This window comes from Sciurus carolinensis, chromosome 7 (genome assembly GCF_902686445.1).
Source record: "Sciurus carolinensis chromosome 7, mSciCar1.2, whole genome shotgun sequence".
Taxonomy (NCBI): Eukaryota; Metazoa; Chordata; class Mammalia; order Rodentia; family Sciuridae; genus Sciurus; species Sciurus carolinensis.
In genome coordinates, this window is record NC_062219.1 from 103,635,047 (window position 1) to 103,655,548 (window position 20,502).

Sequence of the window (20,502 nt, forward strand, 5' to 3'; positions counted from 1 at the left end):
TCCAGTTCGAAGGGGCGGGGCGGGGAGGGGAGAAACAGAGGACCCCGGATGGCATATTTCCCGCCACCTGGAGACGCCCGGCGGAAAACCCGAAGAAAAACAGGCTCCCAATTGGATACTCGCAATTTGGTGTCAGAGAGGTTAACCAATCAGATTGTGTATATACTCCATGAGTCCCGCCTCTTCCTCCAGGAAAGCTTTGTGGCGGGAAAAGTTCGGAAGTTTTCGCGCGGGGGTGGAGTCAACCAAGGGACCTCCACGCGGCTTACCCGGAGACAATTCCAAGGCTGCGGGCATGGCAGGGACCGTGGTGCTGGACGATGTGGAGCTCCGGGAGGCTCAGAGAGATTACCTGGATTTCTTGGATGACGAGGTGAGGGGTCCGCGGATCCCGGGCTCTGGCGCTCGGTGCCCTTGCTTCCTCAGGGAGTTCCCGCGGGTTGCATCTCCTAGTCCGAGCAGCAACTGTGCGGGGACCTAGACGTTGTCCAGATCCGCTGCTTGTGTGCAGCTGCGCATCGGCACTAAAGTCTCCTACCGCGGTCTTGTAACTTCTTTCGCGGTTCTGGGAATTGCTAGTGAGTGTTCTATAGGTGACCTCTTCCTGTTCTGTAACTTGTCCCGAAGTACAAGTGACGGCCCTACGCGCGAAAGGCTGCAGCTTACCAGCAAGCGCAAACAAAATGGCAAAGCCCGCCTCGGCCTTTTCTGCATTATGCTTGACCTTCATGGGGGTGGGCGGGATAGGGAGCGACTGCTGTAGGACAGGAGTGACCCGCCAGCCGCGTCGTAGGGTGCTCAGATTATGGTGAGGAAAAAGGACTTCCTAATTTGGCTGCTTTCTTCCATACCAAATGAGATGCAGATAAAGTCACTGGTATTCAAAGCATTTGCAATTTGAAGTTATCGAATGTTGATAGACCACGTCGAAAGTCTGATGATAAAGGAAAAGCATTTTAAATGTGAATTTTTAAGCAGTCCATTTAATTTACACTTTCATTGTATATGTTAAAGGCGTACAACTTGTCTTGGTACACATAGGGGAATGCTTACTACAGTCAAACAAGTTAGCATATCTCTATTAAATTTCCATTTTGGCAAGGCTTTTAAAAATACTATCCTTTTCAGATTTCCTGTGAGCTTATTTTAATTCCCTCACAAAACGTTAAGAAATGACAATATGTAGAAGAACTATTGGTGATAATGGGAATAAGGAAGTCGTTATAATTGCTTTCTTGTGTACTGGGGATTGAAACCAGGGGCACTTAAATGCTGAGCACGTCCCCAGCTCTCTTTATTTTTTGAGACAGGTCTCTTAGTTGCTTAGGGCATTGCTAAGTTACTGAGAATGTCCTTGAATTTGGGATTTTTCTGCCTCACCCTCTCAAATAGTTTGCCACCCCGTCTGTCTTTCATTATAAATTCTTATAGTAGGGTGTACTTTTAGTTTGCTGCTAGCGAATGAAAAGGAGAAATTGATGAACTTGTACTTGGGATCAGCTCAGCTGCAAAGATTGAGTTATTTATCTTGCTGTGGAGAACTGCTTTTTAGAAATATTATTTTTGAATCTGTGACCATTTTGCAGGAAGATCAGGGAATTTATCAGAGCAAAGTTCGGGAGCTGATCAGTGACAACCAATACCGGCTGATTGTCAATGTGAATGACCTGCGCAGAAAAAATGAAAAGAGGGCTAATCGGTGAGTGGCAAAAGTTCCAGGGGGATTTTCTTGGCTCTGAGTGAGAATGACTCCACCTCTCTTTTGCCCAGATTGTAACAGGCTTCCTGGGAAAGGACTTCGATAACATGGGATTGATTAGAACCTTTCATTGCGTCTCTTGTAGCTATGTTGTTTACTTTCAAAAGGAGGTGGTGGGCATTTTCTTTTCAAGTGCCCCTCCCTCCAATGTTTAGCTGAATAGCATTTAAAAGTCTTTGATAATTTGAATTAAAGTGAGTTCTTAGTTTTGATATATTTTGCTAAGTCTTCATACGGTGGAAGAAGAAATTAGGAGCTGGATTTTCTCCTTGACCATAATGATTTAAGAATGTTTACTTCTGTTTTGAGGGTCAGTTTTGGTTGGATTTTGTTACCCACCCTCCTGAACCCAGTACTGCATGCTCTGCCTAATTATTTTTTCTCTTGTCCATTTGCAGCCTCCTAAGTAATGCCTTCGAGGAACTGGTTGCTTTCCAGCGAGCTTTAAAGGATTTTGTGGCTTCTATTGATGCTACCTATGCCAAGCAGTATGAGGAATTCTACATAGGACTGGAGGGCAGCTTTGGCTCTAAGCATGTCTCTCCCCGGACTCTAACTTCCTGCTTCCTCAGCTGCGTAGTCTGTGTAGAGGGCATTGTCACTAAATGTGAGTGGACTAGAGGGAGGCCCCCAGGAAATGGAGGTGGGATAGACTGAGGGAGGCCAGGAAAGCAGGAGAGGCAATGTAGACCAGGGTAGCTTGTAATTTCAGAGGAGAGGAACATTGAAATTATGTAGTAAAAATTGGTGGAGCCTAATGTGTGCACTGTGTGTAGGGAAATCTTTTAGTGATGATATGAACTTGCAGAATTGATGAATTCTGCTGAGAGCTAAAGGAATCTTAGTTCCTGACATTCTCAGTATAGCCATGAACTCCTACAATTTCTTGGTTGGGATTACTGGCACTTAAAATTTTATGTGGATATGGTGATATATTATATACACATAAAAAAAGGACAGGTAGTATTGAAATAGCTTAACCTAGTCGGGAAAACACAGCATTAGACATCATCATAGTCTTGCACAGGTTTGGAACCCACTTCTATCACTGTGTAGCTGGTTGACTTTATATGCGTGTTTTTCATCCCTAGGTTCTCTAGTTCGTCCCAAAGTTGTTCGTAGTGTTCACTACTGTCCTGCTACCAAGAAGACCATAGAGCGACGTTATTCTGATCTTACCACCCTGGTTGCCTTTCCATCCACTTCTGTCTATCCCACCAAGGTGAGGGGAAATGGATAAATAGGACCTCTTTTGGGGTTGGAGTCAAAAGACTCCCATTGTAATGCAAGTAATTGTGCAGTAGCTGGTCTTTCTTATAGAGGTAGGGAGTGTGAATAGTAAGGATTAATCCAAAGGAAAGATTCAATACAGGCTAAAGTTTAATGTGAAAATTCCACATTTCTTCTTAAAAAAAGAATACTTTAGAAAATTTGAAATACTGTGGGAGGGCTAAAAAATGGAAAAAAGTCACCTATGTAGATATTTTAGCAAAGTTATAATTTTATATGTACTTTAAAAAAATGGCAAATATTTATAGTGTATGATGTTTTTGTATAATCTAAATATTTCACTGGATTTGGGAGATGGGTTAGGGTTAAATGACTTTATCGTTTAGACTGATTTAAAGACAATACAAGGATTTCTTATTTAATGAAACAAGATCATTATATTACTTTGATGTCTGAACTCATTATATCAAAGAATTCCATTCTCCTCCCCTTTATAAAATTTTAATTGAGAGCTACTATATTCAAAGCACTGTTAGACACTATGGAGGACAAAGAAAATATGACTGGGTTCTTTTTTTCAATCTTGTCAACTGGTAGAAAAATCAAACATGTAAAGAACTAAAAAACAAGAATATCAGAATTGTAACTGAAACACATTTCAGAATCTCTTGGTCTACCTCCAGATGAAATGAGGACTTTGGGAGAGCCTAAGTGACCTACTTATGGCTCCAGTTACTGATGAGCCTAAGGACTAAGACCCATGTGTCTTTAGTGTAGGCCAATTGCATTTTCTAAGTCCCCCTGTCTTCTTCATTAAGTTCTCTACTTTAAAAATTCTTCTTTAGAGAGTATTCTTCTGATTACTGTGGCCAAGCTTTTTTGCTTGGGAATTGAATAAAGTTGGGCCAGGTGTCCTGGAAGTTGTCTAACATGGTACTTAAGAGCATGAACTTTGAAGTTACACCTGCATTGAGCCCTGGTTCTGCCACTTGCTGTGTGACTTTGGGAAACTTACTTCTCTCAATCTGTTTCCTTGACCATAAACTTTGGAGAACATCTTCTTTATTAGGGGGTGATAATTATATCAGATAATTTTATAAAATAATAGCATAATTCCTGGCACATAACCAACACATAATAAGTGAGGGATATAAGTGGTGGGTGTGGTTTTTTTTTCCCCCCCAGTACTAGGATTGAACCCAAGTGTGCTTTATCACTGAGCAACATACCTTTATTTATTTATTTATTTATTTATTTGGAGATGTTTCACTAAGATGCTTAGAGCCTACCAAAGTTGCTTATCCTAGCCTCAAACTTGGGTTTCTTCTGCTTCTCTCTCCTGAATCGCTGGGATTACAGATATGCACTTTTATGCCTGATTGTTTTTTGAATTCAAATATTGAGGAAGTAAAACTGTAAGAATGTTTTTATAGAAATTTAGTGAAATTTAGTATACATATAGGAAAGCTCACTTAAATATATAACTTGATTTTTTTTTTTTTTTTTTTTTTTAAGCAAGATGAATGTACCTGTATAACCAGCATCCAGATCAGGAAATAGAAACTTACTAGCACTCAACAGTCCTTGAGAGCCATGCTATCCTGATATCTGACAGTGTAGATTAATTTTGCCTGTTTTATGTAATGATTTTTTATGTTGGGCTTCTTTTGCTTAACATTGTGTTTGTGAGATTCATCCATATTGTTTACAGGGGTGTTTCATACATTTTTATTGTTGTGTAGTATTCATTTATGTGACTAGACCAGGCTTATTTAACCATTCTATTATGGATGATTTGGATACTTTTTGAAGTTTTTACTATCAGGAATAGTGCTACTGTGAACACTGTAGTGAATGACTTTGGATGAATGTTTCTAATGTGTATTACCTAACAGTGGAAGAACTGAGTTAGAGTTTAAGCATATAATAACCTTCATAGCAGGAATAAAAATCCTAATTTAAATGTTAATACAACCACAGTTCCATCACAAGTATGTGTTGTCCTTTCATTAGGTAGTTTGTAAATAGACCAGAGATAGGGTTGGAAAAAGCTTTCTTTTTTTGTTCCTGGATGTTAAATTTTTTTTTTAATTTATTTTTATTGTAAACAAATGGGATACATGTTGTTTCTCTTTGTACATGAAGTAGAGGCATACCATTTGTGTAGTCATACATTTACATAGGGTAATGGTGTTTAATTCATTCTGTTATTTTTTCCTTCCCCCCCACCCCTCCCACCCCTCTTTTCCCTCTTATATAGTCCTTCCTTCCTCCCTTCTTGCCCCCTTCCCACCCCTCATTATGTGTCATCATCTGTTTATCAGTGAGATCATTTGTCCTTTGGTTTTTTGAGATTGGCTTATCTCACTTAGCATGATATTCTCCAATTTCATCCATTTGCCTGCAAATGCCATAATTTTATTAATCTTTATAGCTGAGTAATATTCCATTTTTTATATATACCACAGTTTCTTTATCCATTCATCAATTGAAGGACATCTAGGTTAGTTCCACAATCTGGCTATTGTGAATTGAGCAGCTATGAACATTGATGTGGCTGTATCTCTGTCTTATGCTGATTTTAAGTCCTTTGGGTATAGGCCGAGGAGTGGGATAGCTGGGTCAAATGGTGGTTCCATTCCAAGCTTTCTGAGGAATCTCCACACTGCTTTCCAGGGTGGCTGCTCTAATTTGCAACCCCACCAGCAATGTATGAGTGTACCTTTTCCCCCTCACTGGATGTTAAAATTTTATGAAGTTTTTTTCTGAATTATGTTTCCCATACCAGATGAGTATGGCCTTTTAAAGACAAGACTAAAATAGCACTATTTTCTATGTGTCTTTCTGTAGGATGAGGAAAACAATCCCCTTGAGACAGAATATGGCCTCTCTGTCTATAAGGACCACCAGACCATCACTATCCAGGAGATGCCAGAGAAGGCCCCAGCTGGCCAGCTTCCCCGTTCTGTGGATGTCATTCTGGATGATGACTTAGTGGATAAAGTGAAGCCTGGTGACCGAGTCCAGGTGGTGGGGACCTACCGTTGCCTTCCTGGAAAGAAGGGAGGCTACACTTCAGGGACCTTTAGGTAAAAGGTCTGCCATGAAGTGCTTGGGATGCTATTGGCAGTTCTATTCCTGGTAGTATATTTCTCCAGTTTGCTGTATTCCAGGGAGCTCTAACTAGCAGGTGGAGCACACTTCTTGCCTGCAAAAGGGAATATCTCTCATACCACTTTCCTGTCAGATAAAGCTGGTGATATTTACCATTTCATGTCAAAAGTAGAAGTTATTGCTGACATGATTACAGCCTTGTGGCTTACCTGGAAATTTCTCACTTATTCCCACCTCCTTCCTATATACACTTCTGCCTTAACCTCTGTGACTCTTAGGAGATAAATAAACTTTAGCAGCGGGCATCTTCGACCTACTTGGGTCACAGAGCAGATCAGTTGTTCACTTCAAAACCACCTTTTCCCCTGGATTTGCTGTTCTATTTTAATAGCCTAAAAAGGCATACTTCTGTTGGAGGAACTAGCTCCTGTTGGGAACTGAATATAACAGACTTTCTCTTACTCTCTTCTTTATGCCAGGACCGTCCTGATTGCCTGTAATGTGAAGCAGATGAGCAAGGATGCTCAGCCTTCATTCTCTGCTGAGGATATAGCCAAGATCAAGAAGTTCAGTAAAACCCGCTCCAAGGTCTGGGCACCTTTCAGGGGACTAAGGGTGGTAATGAACTTGAAAGAGTTGTTTGGGTATGTCACTATCTTTGCACTGGATCAGGAGGAAGGTCAAGGTGTTTTTCTTTGAAGTTAAAATATCAGTGTACCATAGAGTCTTATTTATTACTGAAGAAATGAATGATGCTTTATTATTTAAGCTTAAAAGGCTGTTGTTTTGTTTTAATTCTCTAATTTTTTTTTCTTTTTCGTGGTAATGGGGACTGAACCCAGGGCCTTGCAAGTGCTAGATGAGTACTTTGCCACTGAGCCAGGCTGGCTTCAAACTTGGAATCCTCTTGGCCTCAGCCTCCTGACTAGCTGGGGTTACAGGTGTGAGCCACTCTGCCTCACTTTTTTTTTTTTTTTTTTAATGAAGACAGGGTATCCACGTTTAGAATTGAATAAAATATATGAATGTGTGATAAAGATTGCTGCTGAAGTACAATACACAGTCTTATTAAACGTAAAATGTTTTGAACCAGGGAATACTCCTTTTTCTCCTGCCAGGGTAAACATCTAAACAAGTTTTGGAACTAGGCTTACCTCTATCTGCTCTGATGAGAGTCTGATAATGTGATTTGTCTTAGAGCAGAAGCTGTTAGAATTCAGAAAAGTGTTCATGTTTGTATGTTTCTTCAAGCATTTTCTATAGACTAACATATAAAGTAGAGCTCTGCAAAAGATCTCACCAGGCTTTTCACTCTTATTATCCTGCACTAGGATATCTTTGACCAGCTGGCCAGGTCATTGGCCCCTAGTATCCATGGGCATGACTATGTCAAGAAGGCAATCCTCTGTTTGCTCCTGGGAGGGGTGGAACGAGACCTAGAAAATGGCAGCCACATCCGTGGGGACATCAATGTTCTTCTGATAGGTATGGTGTTGGGGGTTTGCTTTAGACTCTTGCTCTTACCTTGAGGACTGGGGTTGTGAGAACTTATAATGTGTAAGATTGTGTACTCTTGTACCTGGTAGTATTTCAGTCCTATCAGAGGGCAAAAATGAATCTTTTTCCTCAAAATCATTCCTGAAATTCCTGATTTATCATATCTGACATGTATCCTTCCATGAGTAGTAAAGGAAAAAGTGAAGAAAATAAAATTTAAAAACAAATTACTGTACTTTGCACCCTTGCCGTGTCAAGAGCTATGCTGGAAAAGCAGAACTCACCGCAGGGCAGCATTAGGGGCGTTACTTAAAGAGTCATTACCACCTCCGTCCCACAGGAGACCCGTCAGTTGCCAAGTCTCAGCTTCTGCGGTATGTGCTTTGCACTGCACCCCGGGCTATCCCAACCACTGGCAGGGGCTCCTCTGGAGTGGGTCTGACAGCTGCTGTCACCACAGACCAGGAAACAGGTAAGGGTGAAAAGGTCCTTGGCAAAGACCCAGCATGAGATCAAGCATGGGTTTTTGAACTTGCTCTAGGCACTGGCTTATGTTTGGAAGATAGAGCTGAAAGGTTAGTTGGGGCCAGGTTGTAGAGGACTGAGTATCCTGCAGGAGTGGGTGAATCATTTTAAGTCTTTGGGTGAGCTGCTGTTGATCAGAATATTTCCTAAAAGGTGATTTGAAAGGATTTCAAAGGAGAAAGCTTAGTAAATTGGAAGGAAAATAAAACTGAAGATTGGACTGGTTATCAACTAGAGGAAGGGATTCAAAGACCAGTGAAAAGAGCAGGTGTCTAGCTGGATATCACTTGAGGAGGAGGATGAAGAGAGAATCTATAAAGGAAATTTAGGAGAGGCTAGTTTAGGAGTCAAAGTGATGAAGAGATAGTGTTCAGGTTGTACTGAAAAAGTGAATTCACTGGAGTTTCCTGTATACCTCAGAGCCGAAATCTTTACATGTGCGTAGGAAGGAGACTAATCCCTCTTCTTTGTCACCTATAACTCAGATCGTGCTCTTATTTTTACTTCCCAGGGGAGCGCCGTCTGGAAGCAGGGGCCATGGTCTTGGCTGACCGAGGCGTAGTTTGCATTGATGAATTTGACAAGATGTCTGACATGGACCGCACAGCCATCCATGAAGTGATGGAGCAGGGGCGAGTGACCATTGCCAAGGCTGGCATCCACGCTCGGTTAAATGCCCGCTGCAGTGTTTTGGCAGCTGCCAATCCTGTCTATGGCAGGGTGAGTGGAATCAGGCCCTGAACTGTGTCCTTGACTTCATTTAGTTTTACTGAATAACTGGGCCAAGAAGTTAATTCTAGGGGAATAACAGGCCAAGATAAACTCATCATCTTGTTATTGTACTTGGTTTGGAGTATTGTACTTGGTTTGTGTTCTTACCCATACCTACACAACAGAATTCTATGGAAAGATATTTAAAAATAACTTTTTCAAAATACAAAACAAGTAAACAAAATGATCTGCAGTCTCACAATCCAGATAACCTGTGTTGTCTTTAAAATCAAAATACTGCTCCACGCCTGTGCATGCCTCTAATCCCAGGGACATGGGAGGTACCGCAGGAGGATCACAAGTTTGAGCCAGCCTGGGAAACTTTGCCTGACCCTATCTCAAACTAAAAAGGCTGGGGATGTAGCTCAGTGGTAGGGTTCAATCCCCGGTACCACCAAAAAAAAGAGAGAGAGAAAGAAAAGGATCGTTTTCTAATACCTTTTATTTTTATGTCCTACTCCAGACCATTTCACTGAAGTTACAGGCTGGGAGTGGAAGAGACAAGTGTTGTGGGGGGCGGGGTTTGTTTGTATGTTTGTTTGGTTGGTTTTTGTTTGTTGCAGTGCAGGGGCTGGAACTCAGGTCCTTATGCATACTAGGCGAGCATTCTAAATCACTGAGTCATAACACCAGCCCTAATAATTTTATTTTTATCAGCTTCTTTCATTCTCCTAGTAAAGTCAGGTAGGTAATTATTTTTATAGATGAGAAAATGGAAACATAGGTTATATAATTTGCTGAAGTGCCACAAACCAGAAAATGCAGAGTTAGGATTTGAATCCAGAGCTCAAATGATACTTTGGCAGTTTATGATCCCACAGTGTGTATTTCTGAATCCAAATCTCTGAGTTGGAGTTCTTTTTTTTTTTTTACAGTATCATCTGAAAATAATTTTAATGCCAAGGTCTGTTGTATGTTGACATCTGTTAAGCAACATTCTTTTTTTTTTTTTTTTTTTTTTATTGTAAACAAATGGGATACATGTTGTTTCTCTGTACATAGAGTAAAGGCATACCATTTGTGTAATCATAAATTTACATAGGATGATGTTGGTTGATTCATTCTGTTATTTTTCCCCTTCCCCCCACCCCTCCCATCCCTCTTTTCCTTCCCCCATTCTTGCCCCCCCTCCCTAACCCTCACTCTAACCCTAAAACTAACCCCTCCCACGCCCCATTATGTATCATCATCCACTTATCAGCGAGATCATTCTTCCTTTGGTTTTTTGAGATTGGCTTATCTCACTTAGCATGATATTCTCCAATTTCGTCCATTTGCCTGCAAATGCCATAATTTTATCATTCTTTATGGCTGAGTAATATTCCATTATATATATATATATGCCACAGTTTCTTTATCCATTCATCAACTGAAGGGCATCTAGGTTGGTTCCACACTCTGGCTATGGTGAATTGAGCAGCAATGAACATTTATGTGGCTGTATCTCTGTAGTATGTTGATTTTAAGTCCTTTGGGTATAGGCCAAGGAGTGGGATAGCTGGGTCAAATGGTAGTTCCATTCCAAGTTTTCTAAGGAATCTCCATAGTGCCTTCCAGAGTGGCTGCACTAATTTGCAACCCCACCAGCAATGTATGAGTGTACCTTTTTCCCCACATCCTCGCCAACACCTGTTGTTGAGTTGGAGTTCTTGATAGCTGTGGTTGAGGAAGGGTCCATGGGTTGGTTTTAAGGTACAGCCTGGACTGAGAACCATAGTTTTATAGATTACCAGTAATGTTTTTAATCCTTCTGAAGAATGATTGGGAAGTATAAGAAAATGGCAGAATCTGAACTGTGAACATGGTTCACATTGTTGTTGTTGTTTCCCACCATATTGTTAGAATGCTCTCTGACCATGAAATGTGAGTAGGCAGGCAACAGCCCAGAGGGCCCAGAACTGAAAGATAAAGAGTGTTAGGGTTTGCTTGCTTACCGTGCCCTGGGTTTGGTCCCTTGCAACACACACATACATTAAAAAAAAAAAAGAAGAAAGAAAAAGAAAAAGAAAAAAAAAAGAAAAGAAAAGGAAAGAATCCAATAATCCAGTGTCAGATTTTTCTTCAATACCAAAGAAAAATCCCTAAATTCCTAAGACAATTTGATTTCTAGGTTATTGGCTTTTTTAGCTGAGATGTGACTCATCACCTCATAAGAGATTCCAAGGTTCCAAGTCCCTCTGATTAAACTAGCTAGCTGGTCCTGTCTTTATGATACGTAGGGGATGGAGTCATCTCTCAGAGTTGGTCCTGTGTTGGGAATGAGACCAGCAGAATTCAGCTTGGGAAGGGCAGGACTGGGGGTGACACCACATTCAGTCTGTCAGAGTGCCTGTGCTCGGAGGTGGGCTCCTAGTTAGGTTACCTGAGCTTCAGTTATGGAAGGTTAGCAAGTAGAAGAGATGATTAATGTATTGCAATAATTTTAAGATCCTTTGTTTTACTGGTTCTAGTCTTTTTCTATGGTCCAGTCTTCCATTTCTGCTCCCAGAATAACTGTGGCCTTGTGCTTTCTTTCTGTGGATGTCACTTCCCCTTTTTTCTTGTGTTCCCAGTATGATCAGTACAAGACCCCAATGGAGAACATCGGGCTCCAGGACTCACTGCTGTCTCGATTTGACTTGCTCTTCATCATGCTGGACCAGATGGATCCTGAGCAGGATCGGGAGATCTCAGACCATGTCCTTAGGATGCATCGTTACCGAGCACCTGGGGAGCAGGATGGTGACGGTGAGGCCATGAGAAGAGTGACTAATGAAAGGGGTCCTAAAAAGATTGTCGTCTCAGGCTCAACCTAGGGGGAGGTGGGTGTTCGAAGGTTTGGGCTGATGATACTGATGCTCTCAACTGCCTTCCTACCTGCCCTGCTCAGTGAAGATTATCCCAAGGAGTGTCTGTCTAGTTTTGGGTCCTGGAATATCTTTGGTCATCTTGTTTGGGCAGGGTGGACCTTTATTTATCAGTTCCATGTTTTTGTTTCCTTCTGGGTCCTCTGAGTCTTGGTCTCTATTCCTTCTCTGCTATAGAAGAAGCTGTTCCCCTGGGTTAAATAAACTCTTCTTGTTTTCCTTTCTCCCAACTTGGGTTCCTCAGCTATGCCCTTGGGTAGTGCTGTGGATATCCTGGCCACAGATGATCCTGACTTCAACCAAGATGACCAGCAAGACACCCAGATTTATGAGAAGCATGACAATCTTTTGCATGGGACAAAGAAGAAAAAGTGAGCATTTCTTCTACCTTCCATTGAGGGAATCAGAGATTTGTATATCCGAGCTTAGTTAAGGCGTTAGGTGCTCATGCCAAGATCATCCCTAGAATCATAACTTTCGGGGCCTGTTTTCTTCTTTTCTGAGTCCACAGATATACCCTGTATTCTGGCCAGTGCCTTGTAAATGGTGGGTGATTCTAAAAGATGACATTTCCATCTCATGGGGTGTGATACATTCCTCATACATACCACGTAGTTGTTTGTGGTGTAGGATCAGTAGATAGCAAGCATTGGAGAACTGCAAGTGAATTTGGATAAAGGAGACTTGTGATCAGGTGTTCAAAGCATGAAATGTGGGAGCTTGTGTGTCTATTTTTGGCCTGGTAAGACACATAGAGCATAATTGTCAAAGCCATTTTGGTTTACTTCTACAGACTTTTGGAGTCAGAAAACTGAATTTGAGTATACTTTAGCTTCTCTGAATTGTTAGTTTTCTCATCTAAAAAACAGAAGCTAAACTTGTTATCTGAACTGCCTAACTCACAAACCTAAAATTAAGTAAAAATATGTGTCAGGGCCTTGTGTACATTCCATGTACTTGGCAGTTATGATATTAGGTTTTTTGCTCTGCCATTTGATCTTGACTTCTCTGAGGAAAGGTGAAGCCACTCACCCAGCAGGTAGTAAGGTGTGGCGGGGAAGTGTAATTCACTGTGCCTGGGTCCAGGGAGAAGATGGTGAGTGCAGCATTCATGAAGAAGTACATCCATGTGGCCAAAATCATCAAGCCCGTTCTGACACAGGAGTCAGCTGCCTACATCGCAGAAGAGTACTCACGCTTGCGCAGCCAGGACAGCATGAGCTCTGACACTGCCAGGGTGAGTGTCCAGGGGGAGCCTGGCCCTTAGGGGCCCTTCAGTGTATGTCTGGAACAGGAGTCCCTAGTATCTGGGAGCTTTGGTAGCATTTTAACTTAATTAAAATTTAACTAAATTTTAATATTTATTATTTTAACTTAGTTAAAATTCCTTCTCGGTCTGAAGGGCTTCCTGTTAACACAATTTTAATCATTTCTTTTTAAAAAGAAAAAGAAAAAAGGATTCTAAAGATAACATGCATCTCAGTCAGCAAAATGGGAGTGACTTCTGGGAACTGACCTAGTCTCTATTCTTCCATGCGGTGTGAAAATAAGAAGAGCTATCCTCAAATAGAGCTGTCCTCTATTTGAGAGTAGTCGGCAGAAAGGTAGATGGAAAGATCATGTATACATTTTTAAAAATATATACCCCAGTGGGGGTACCTGTGGAGGAACGAATGAGTGAATTTGATCGCAGATGAAGATGCTGATTTTTCCTATAGAATTCCCTGGATAGATTTTGAATGTCAGGGAAGGATTTCCAAAATATGATGTTTGGGCTAGATTTTGACAAATAACCAAAAATTAACAACAAGAGTTGAACAATCATGATTGTTACTCAAAGCAATTTCTAGTAAGGAAATATAGCTGCCCTTGAATTTTTCTAAATCTTTTGAAAGCTGTGTAGTTCACATAGGATATCACAACAGAAAGACCCAAGTTCAAGACCCTCATTGTGTAATGTAGACGTTGGTGTGATCATCTGCTGTAGCCTCACACCCATTGTGTTCTCGTGTTCCCACCCGACTTTCCACCCCCAGTGGCAGCGTGTTTAGCTCATCACTGTATTGAAGTCTTAGGATAAGCCTTGTGGAGCATAAACCATGACTTCTACTCATGTTCTTAACTTTATTTTTTAGAGATTGTTTCACTTGTCTTCTTAATATTAAACAACTCCCTTTCTTTTTAAATGTTTTCCCCACACATAAACTGTTATAGTCAAAGAGCCTCTCAGTGAACCAAGAACTGATCAGAATGTAGCATTTTAGTTGTGCTCCTAGTGGGTTTGGTATATCTCTCCATTTGGATTTTCCAGTTCTCTAGTACAGACTGGGATTTTACCAACTTTTTAGGTGATTCAAGAATTGGAGCTTGTCATGGAGCGTATAACTTCCAAACCCTTGTAGCTTACCAAGACATTAAAAGATTTAGTGAATATTCAAATGTCAACACATCTGTTTTTTGATATTGGTGTGAATATAAATGGAAATTTAGAAAGCTCAAAAATAGAAGCAAGTGAATTATGTCATATAACAGGAGATGGGGAGGTGTGATGGGAAGAACAGACCCTATGTTTGATCCCAGCTCTGCAACTGGCTTTTGAAACTTGCACAATCCTTTCACTTCTTAGGTCATTTCCTTATCCATAAAATGAAAAGGTTGGATAATACCAGGGCTCATCAGAATCACCTGAAACCGATCCCATTCAGACAATAACATTTTAAAAGATAAAAGTGCCCCAGTTTGGTATATACCCATCCCATGCAAACCACTTCCTGGGAATTGCAGGAGTCCTCTTCTTCTGGACTTAAGTGAATTTACACAACTTAAAAAGTCTGTCCTCAGATTACCAAATTTATGCCGCTCTTTGTGTGACCTTGAATAAATTATTTTAAACTTTATCATTTTTCTCATTTACAAATCTTCTCTAAGTTTTTTAGGGTTAAATGATAGAACAAACATTAAAGCAAACTTCCTGGTGCATTGTAAACCAGCAATAAATGATTATTTTTCTCCCTTACATACTGTTTCTAACCTTTTAACTTTCTAGCTCTAAGATGCCAATTTTCTTTGTTCACCTGCTCCTCCCTTTCTGAACACTCTGATGTATATTTCCTTGGCCATTTTTCTTTGTGAATTTTAAATGAGATTACAGAGTTCAGAATTCTTCACTTGGGTGTTCTGAAACTTTTTGGGTAGTGTCATTTCCCTTTGCAGTATGAATGTTGGGCATTCTATAGGATTCTGAATAAGCAATTCTTGTTTTCTTCCCCAGACATCTCCAGTTACAGCACGGACACTGGAAACTCTGATTCGATTGGCCACAGCCCACGCGAAAGCCCGTATGAGTAAGACTGTGGACCTGCAGGATGCAGAGGAAGCTGTGGAGCTGGTCCAGTATGCTTACTTCAAGAAGGTGAGAATTGAGGTGCTTGGGCGTGAGAGGTTCTTCTAAATAATCAGAGGTACACAGACCTCTCAGCCCTCCTGTGGCTTACTTCTGCATTTGGGTTATCAGTGTAAAGCAGCATTTGCCTTCCAGTGTTCTCTGATCCTCATTTCTTCCTCTGGAAGGAATTCACAGTGGTTCTTTACGCTGGCTACACCTTTTCTTGTGGAAAGCTCTGTGATATAGATGCCAGGACTCCTAGAGATTCTGGTTTAATTGATGTTTTACACATTCAATCTGCTGCTTCTCTAACCCTGCTTCCTTTGCATCTTAAGTAGATATTTCCAGAAGAATTGTCTTGAGATTTATCTTCTTCCCTCATTACCTTTCCCCTTGGCAGTCTCTTCAAGTGGCCCATTGGCATCTCAAAAACTCATGTCAAAAGAGGAACTCTGAAACTTGCTTCTCATTCTGTCTTTTCTTTATGTTGGTGACATTGCATCTCTGTCATTTTAGATTCCAAGTCTTGAAGGCTTGACCCCTTTCCCTCCATGTTGCCCCATTAGGTGAATTGCAACCCTTGGGGATTTAGTTGTGGCTTATTATGCTTTTGCTTTTTGGTAGGTTGGGGGTTGTCCTAAATTTCAGTTGAACACCTGATTTACAAAGACATGAATTGCTTTGCACTTGATCATTATGGTGTAGAGCCCCGTCCCCATTTGTTTTTTTATTCAGCAAACATTGAGTACCTACTGTATGAAAGACCTCCCAGCATTTTTAAGACAGGTAGCAACCTCTCTCTCTTCCCTTGTTCCTGGAACTTGGGGCAAGAGAGGTTAGGTAAATCATTAGAGATATGGAAGTCATTTCTGCAGATGGTGCAGAAGAGACCCTTACTCAGAGTTTTGTATTTGGTTCCCTGGCATCAATGACCCGTCTTGGCACTTACACTTCTCTTGGTTCTAGGTTCTGGAGAAGGAGAAGAAACGTAAGAAGCGAAGTGATGATGAATCAGAGCCAGAAGATGAAGAGAAAAGCCAGGAGGACCAGGAGCACAAGACGAAGAGGTAGGGTGGAGCTAAGCCAAGTGAGAGGAACGTCTCCTGTTGGAGCCGGGGAGAGGGTTGGAGGGTGAGTCAGTGCTACTTTTTGACGGGTCTCAGTGCTACTTTTTGACGGGTCCTCAGGAGCCTATTTGTTGTCTGGAGATTTTCTCTTGTAGAAAAAGTATGTACAGGCCTATGCCTGGTGTTTCACTTCAATTATAGATGGTTCTGTTTCCTTTTGGTCCGAGGAACAGGCTGGGGCTCCCCAAAGTATCACTTAATTTCTGTGGATATTTTAGGAGGAAGACTCGGCAGTCAGATACCAAGGATGGAGACTCTTACGACCCCTATGACTTCAGTGACACAGAGGAGGAAATGCCTCAAGGTGAGTGAGCCTTCCCCAGTGGATCAAAGAGGCTGTTCCGTTGACTCCTGATCTTTTAATTTAAAACTGCAGAGAGATGTACTGTATTTTCTCATGGTCTCCCCTTTGGCTCCCTACTTAGGGGCCTGTATTGAAGAGGTTTGTCTCAAGAGAACCTTGAGGGAAACCTATAGTAAAAGGAAATAGGTTTTTTCTCAGATGTTTGCTTCCTCCTCAGTGAACTATGATCTTTTGCCAAACCTGGGATAAGCACCCAGTTAATGTATGTTTTGGATCTTCTGCCTGACTTAATTGCTTTATTGTTCAGTAGTGATTTCCCTTTTTTTAATTGTTCTGCTTGGCCCATAAGAATCATAGGAAAGAAGAGTGTTTGCAGGCTCCATGAGGGATGGGGATTGGAGAAGATAACTTCTGTGGTGTGGGTGGAAGTGGCTTCACTTTGCTGTTTTCTCCATCTTTCTCTGAAGTGCACACTCCTAAGGCAGCGGACACGCAGGAGACCAAGGAATCCCAGAAGGCAGAGTTGAGTGAATCCAGGTGAGTGGGGAACTTGGTCCTGCACTTGATGAATTGCTGCTGAGGCAAGAACTAGCTCCTGGCGGGAGAGTGTGCAACCAACTGCTTACAACAGAGCAACACTGGTGATCCAAGGGTTTTTAAACACTTTGTAGTCTGACTATAATGTCAAACTTACAGGAAAGTTGCAAGAGTAGTGTAAAGAACTTCTGGTAGCTTTTACCCTGACTCCCCATTTACATTTTACTGTTTGCTTTGTTAATTCTCTGGGAATTTGTATCATGTCCTTTGTGAGACCAGGAAGAAGAGACTTAGTAAGGGCAAAATTTGTGATACTGTAATCTTGGGTTTTTCTCATGTGGGATACATGTGGGTTTTTTTCTCATAAATTGTGGTCTTTTATTTTGAAAAAAAAAAAAGATTTTTTACTAGAATTTGAGAGAACATTTTTGTCTAAATTTTGTGTTTACTAAACACCAAAGAAACTATATCTAAGGTTCTCTTTTTATTTTTAGATCTGAAACAGAACACAGTGTATTTACTGAAGAACATTTGAAAAACATTGAAAAGTTATTAGGGAAAAACATCAAAATCAACTGTAATTCTGCCCTCCAGAGACAACGGATGAACTTTATTTTAAAGTGCTCTCTGACTCAGATCTTATACAGATCTCACTCTTAATGACTATAGACTTTCCATAGTATGGATGTGTAAAATTTTTTGAACAAATTTTCAAATGATGAACTAATTAGGGCAGTTTCGTATAATTGCTATTTACAATAAAACATTCTTACATTTATTAGTGTTATACTCATACAAGTATAGTAAGGTGAGTTCCTAGAAATAGACTCCCTGGGTTAAAGGATATGTGCTTTTTATACCCAAGTGTGCTGTACCAGTTTACCTTTCTATTGTATGTGAAAATGCCAATTTCCAACAACCTGGAAGGCCTCTGATTTTATTTATTTATAATTTTGTTTTGTTACTGGGAATTGAACCCAGAGGTGCTTTATTACGGCCACATCTTTAGCCCTTTTTATTTTTTTTATTTTGAGATAGGATCTAATTTGCTTATAGCCTTGCTAAGTTGCTGAGGCTGGCCTTAAACTTTTTGATCCTTCTGTCTCAGCCTCCTGAGTTGCTGGGATTACAGGTGTGCACCACCATACATGGCTTAAGTCCTCTAATTTTAAAGTGGTGTTATTTCTTAATGTGCCAGAAGCTTAGTAGTACACAAGGTTAGCTTTAAAGGAAGATACTCAGGAGCAGCCATCAGAGGCTGAGGGGTGTGTGTGTGTGAAATGAGAATATTGGGGGAACACTTCTGCTATATTATCACGTTGAGAGTGTTTGAGTTTACTGCTCCTCCACCTTTTTTCCTGTCTTGGGCAGGTTGAAGGCATTCAAGGTGGCCCTCTTGGATGTGTTCCGAGAAGCTCATGCACAGTCTGTGGGCATGAATCACCTCACAGAATCCATCAACCGGGACAAAGAAGAGCCTTTCTCTTCAGAAGAGATCCAGGCTGCACTGAACAGGATGCAGGATGACAACCAGGTCATGGTGTCTGAGGGCATCATCTTTCTTATCTGAGAAGGCCTCATCTCTGAACTTGGGGTGTGCTAAGAAAGTTTCTCCCAAGTTTCCAACCCCCTTCCTGGCACTAGCCTATGCCTTCAATCCCCAAATAACAGTGTTTAATTGAACTGAAGTTGAGGGACATGGGTGATGAAGTTGGATCAGCACCTGGTGGGAGATTTGGAAATGGGTGATGAAAACTGTCATGAAGTATGGCAAGGGAAAGTGGGGAAGGACTAGAACTCTTGTTATCTTCATTGCAGAAGGACTGGATGGTACACCCCACTTCCCATCCCAAATAGACCCAGCATTGTTTTGTGCATATAACATGACTTTTCGAGTCTTTTGGGGCACAGCTGATTTCTGTTTATCCTTTCTATTTGTTGGCTGTTTTGCTTTTCCTCCAGAGCACTTGGGTCTAGAAAAGGCTTTGAGTTCTACACTGGTGGAGAGGCTCTGAGGCAGGTCATGAGAAAGCTTTCTTTGCAGTTAAGACTGATATGTACTTTAGAACTAAATATCTAGGACATTGAATAAACTTAACCATTTTTATATACATGGCCTTAATAATGTTTGCTTTTATTTATTTATTGTATTATGGTATGGGGGGATTGGACCCAGGGGCACTCTACCACTGAGCTGCATCCTCAGCTTTTTTTTTTTTTTTTTTTTTTTTTTTTTTTTTTTAGACAAGATCTGAGACTGACTTGGAACTTGCAGCCTTCCTCCTCAGCCTCTTAAGTCACTGGGATTATGGGTGCATGTGCTTTTTATGTATATATTTGTTTTCTTGAAAGCCTGGTCTGCAGATTTCCTGCTCCTGAGTTTGCACCAAGCTACCATAAGGTGGCAGCAACCTGCTGTGATCTCTTTGGGGATTGTCTTTTCCTATTGAGCCAGTTTTCTTCCTCCATAACCAAGGTTTTATCAGTGAAGACAGGTTGTGAAAACCACACTGCTGATTTGGAATAACTAAATGACCACAGAAGCCAGTAGGTGAAAATCCAGGAGAATTAACCCTCTGGATTTTCTGAACCTGAGTCATCAAGCCCCTTCACAGAGAAATGAAAAGTCACATACCCTCAAAATCATATGAGTTCTTGCCCATGAAGAGCTCTCCTCAGGATACTTTTGAAATTACCTAGTGTGGAGCCTTTGGGGTTTGCTACTTTGTATAAGTTTGTGGAGGGGCAAGAACAGGGATTTACTGTTGCATGGTTTAAGTAGCTTCCAAAGATCTTTTAAGGTTAGGTAAATAGAAAGAGCAAAAAAATGTGTTACTTTATGAGTGTCAGGAGGAGGGTTACTGCTATGAAAAAAATCAAGGGTGTTTAGGGGCCTCATCAAATACTCTTGTTTCTAAAAGGACTCTATCCTTCATCCCCAAGGAAACAGGTGTAGAGCAAAATAAGTGCACCCAGTATGTGGGTAATATTAGTTTTACCTTGCTGACTGTTTCAGCTCTCTGAGCTTGCCAAAGAATAGAAGGTAGAAGACAGTGTGTTCAGCTGACAAAATAGATTTTTTTGTTGTTTTTTTTTTTTTTTTTTGCCTTGTGCTAAGGATCAAACCTAGGGCCTTTGTGTGTGCTAGGTGAGCGCTCTACCACTAAGCTACACACCCTCAGCTCCACTAGATATCAATTGTATTAAAATAACTTGGCTCTTAGGAACTTGGTTTATCTTTACAGAAAGTTGCCTATGTATTTTCCTATCTGGTAGCACACAAAAGAAGTTGTAAGGATTTAAGGATAGGTTCTTGCTCATTGTCAAGCGTCCTGTGCCAGGAACCTAGAAGAGCTGCTTAGGCTATTGTTCGACCCATAGGCCAGCTGTTGCCAAAGGCATTGCTG

General features: G+C 41.1%; 1 protein-coding gene across 2 annotated transcripts; it reads left to right on the top strand.

The window, feature by feature from the left end:
• Positions 1–209: 209 nt before the first annotated feature.
• Mcm3 (minichromosome maintenance complex component 3) lies at positions 210–19,206 on the top strand. Of its 2 annotated transcripts, XM_047558213.1 has the most exons (17): positions 210–373; positions 1,587–1,699; positions 2,158–2,366; positions 2,851–2,981; positions 5,840–6,078; positions 6,583–6,691; positions 7,435–7,588; positions 7,941–8,072; positions 8,637–8,845; positions 11,449–11,623; positions 11,987–12,113; positions 12,829–12,979; positions 15,014–15,154; positions 16,094–16,194; positions 16,473–16,558; positions 17,026–17,095; positions 18,467–19,206. In XM_047558213.1, exons 1-17 carry the CDS (start codon positions 296–298, stop codon positions 18,663–18,665), a joined length of 2,424 nt encoding a protein of 807 aa, XP_047414169.1. In that variant the 5' UTR covers positions 210–295; the 3' UTR covers positions 18,666–19,206. The 2 variants fall into 2 exon arrangements, with proteins under 2 accessions (XP_047414169.1, XP_047414170.1); XM_047558214.1 differs by lacking the exon at positions 1,587–1,699 and having other exon boundaries at positions 321–373.
• The last annotated feature ends 1,296 nt before the right edge of the window (positions 19,207–20,502 follow it).

Bases quoted from the DNA above. Each gene is read 5' to 3' on its own strand.
- Mcm3 (XM_047558213.1), top strand. From the start codon at position 296: ATGGCAGGGACCGTGGTGCTGGACGATGTGGAGCTCCGGGAGGCTCAG. The intron at 6,692-7,434 runs GTCTGGGCACCT...ATCCTGCACTAG, and splicing joins TCAGTAAAACCCGCTCCAAG to GATATCTTTGACCAGCTGGC. The intron at 17,096-18,466 runs GTGAGTGGGGAA...TGTCTTGGGCAG, and splicing joins GCAGAGTTGAGTGAATCCAG to GTTGAAGGCATTCAAGGTGG.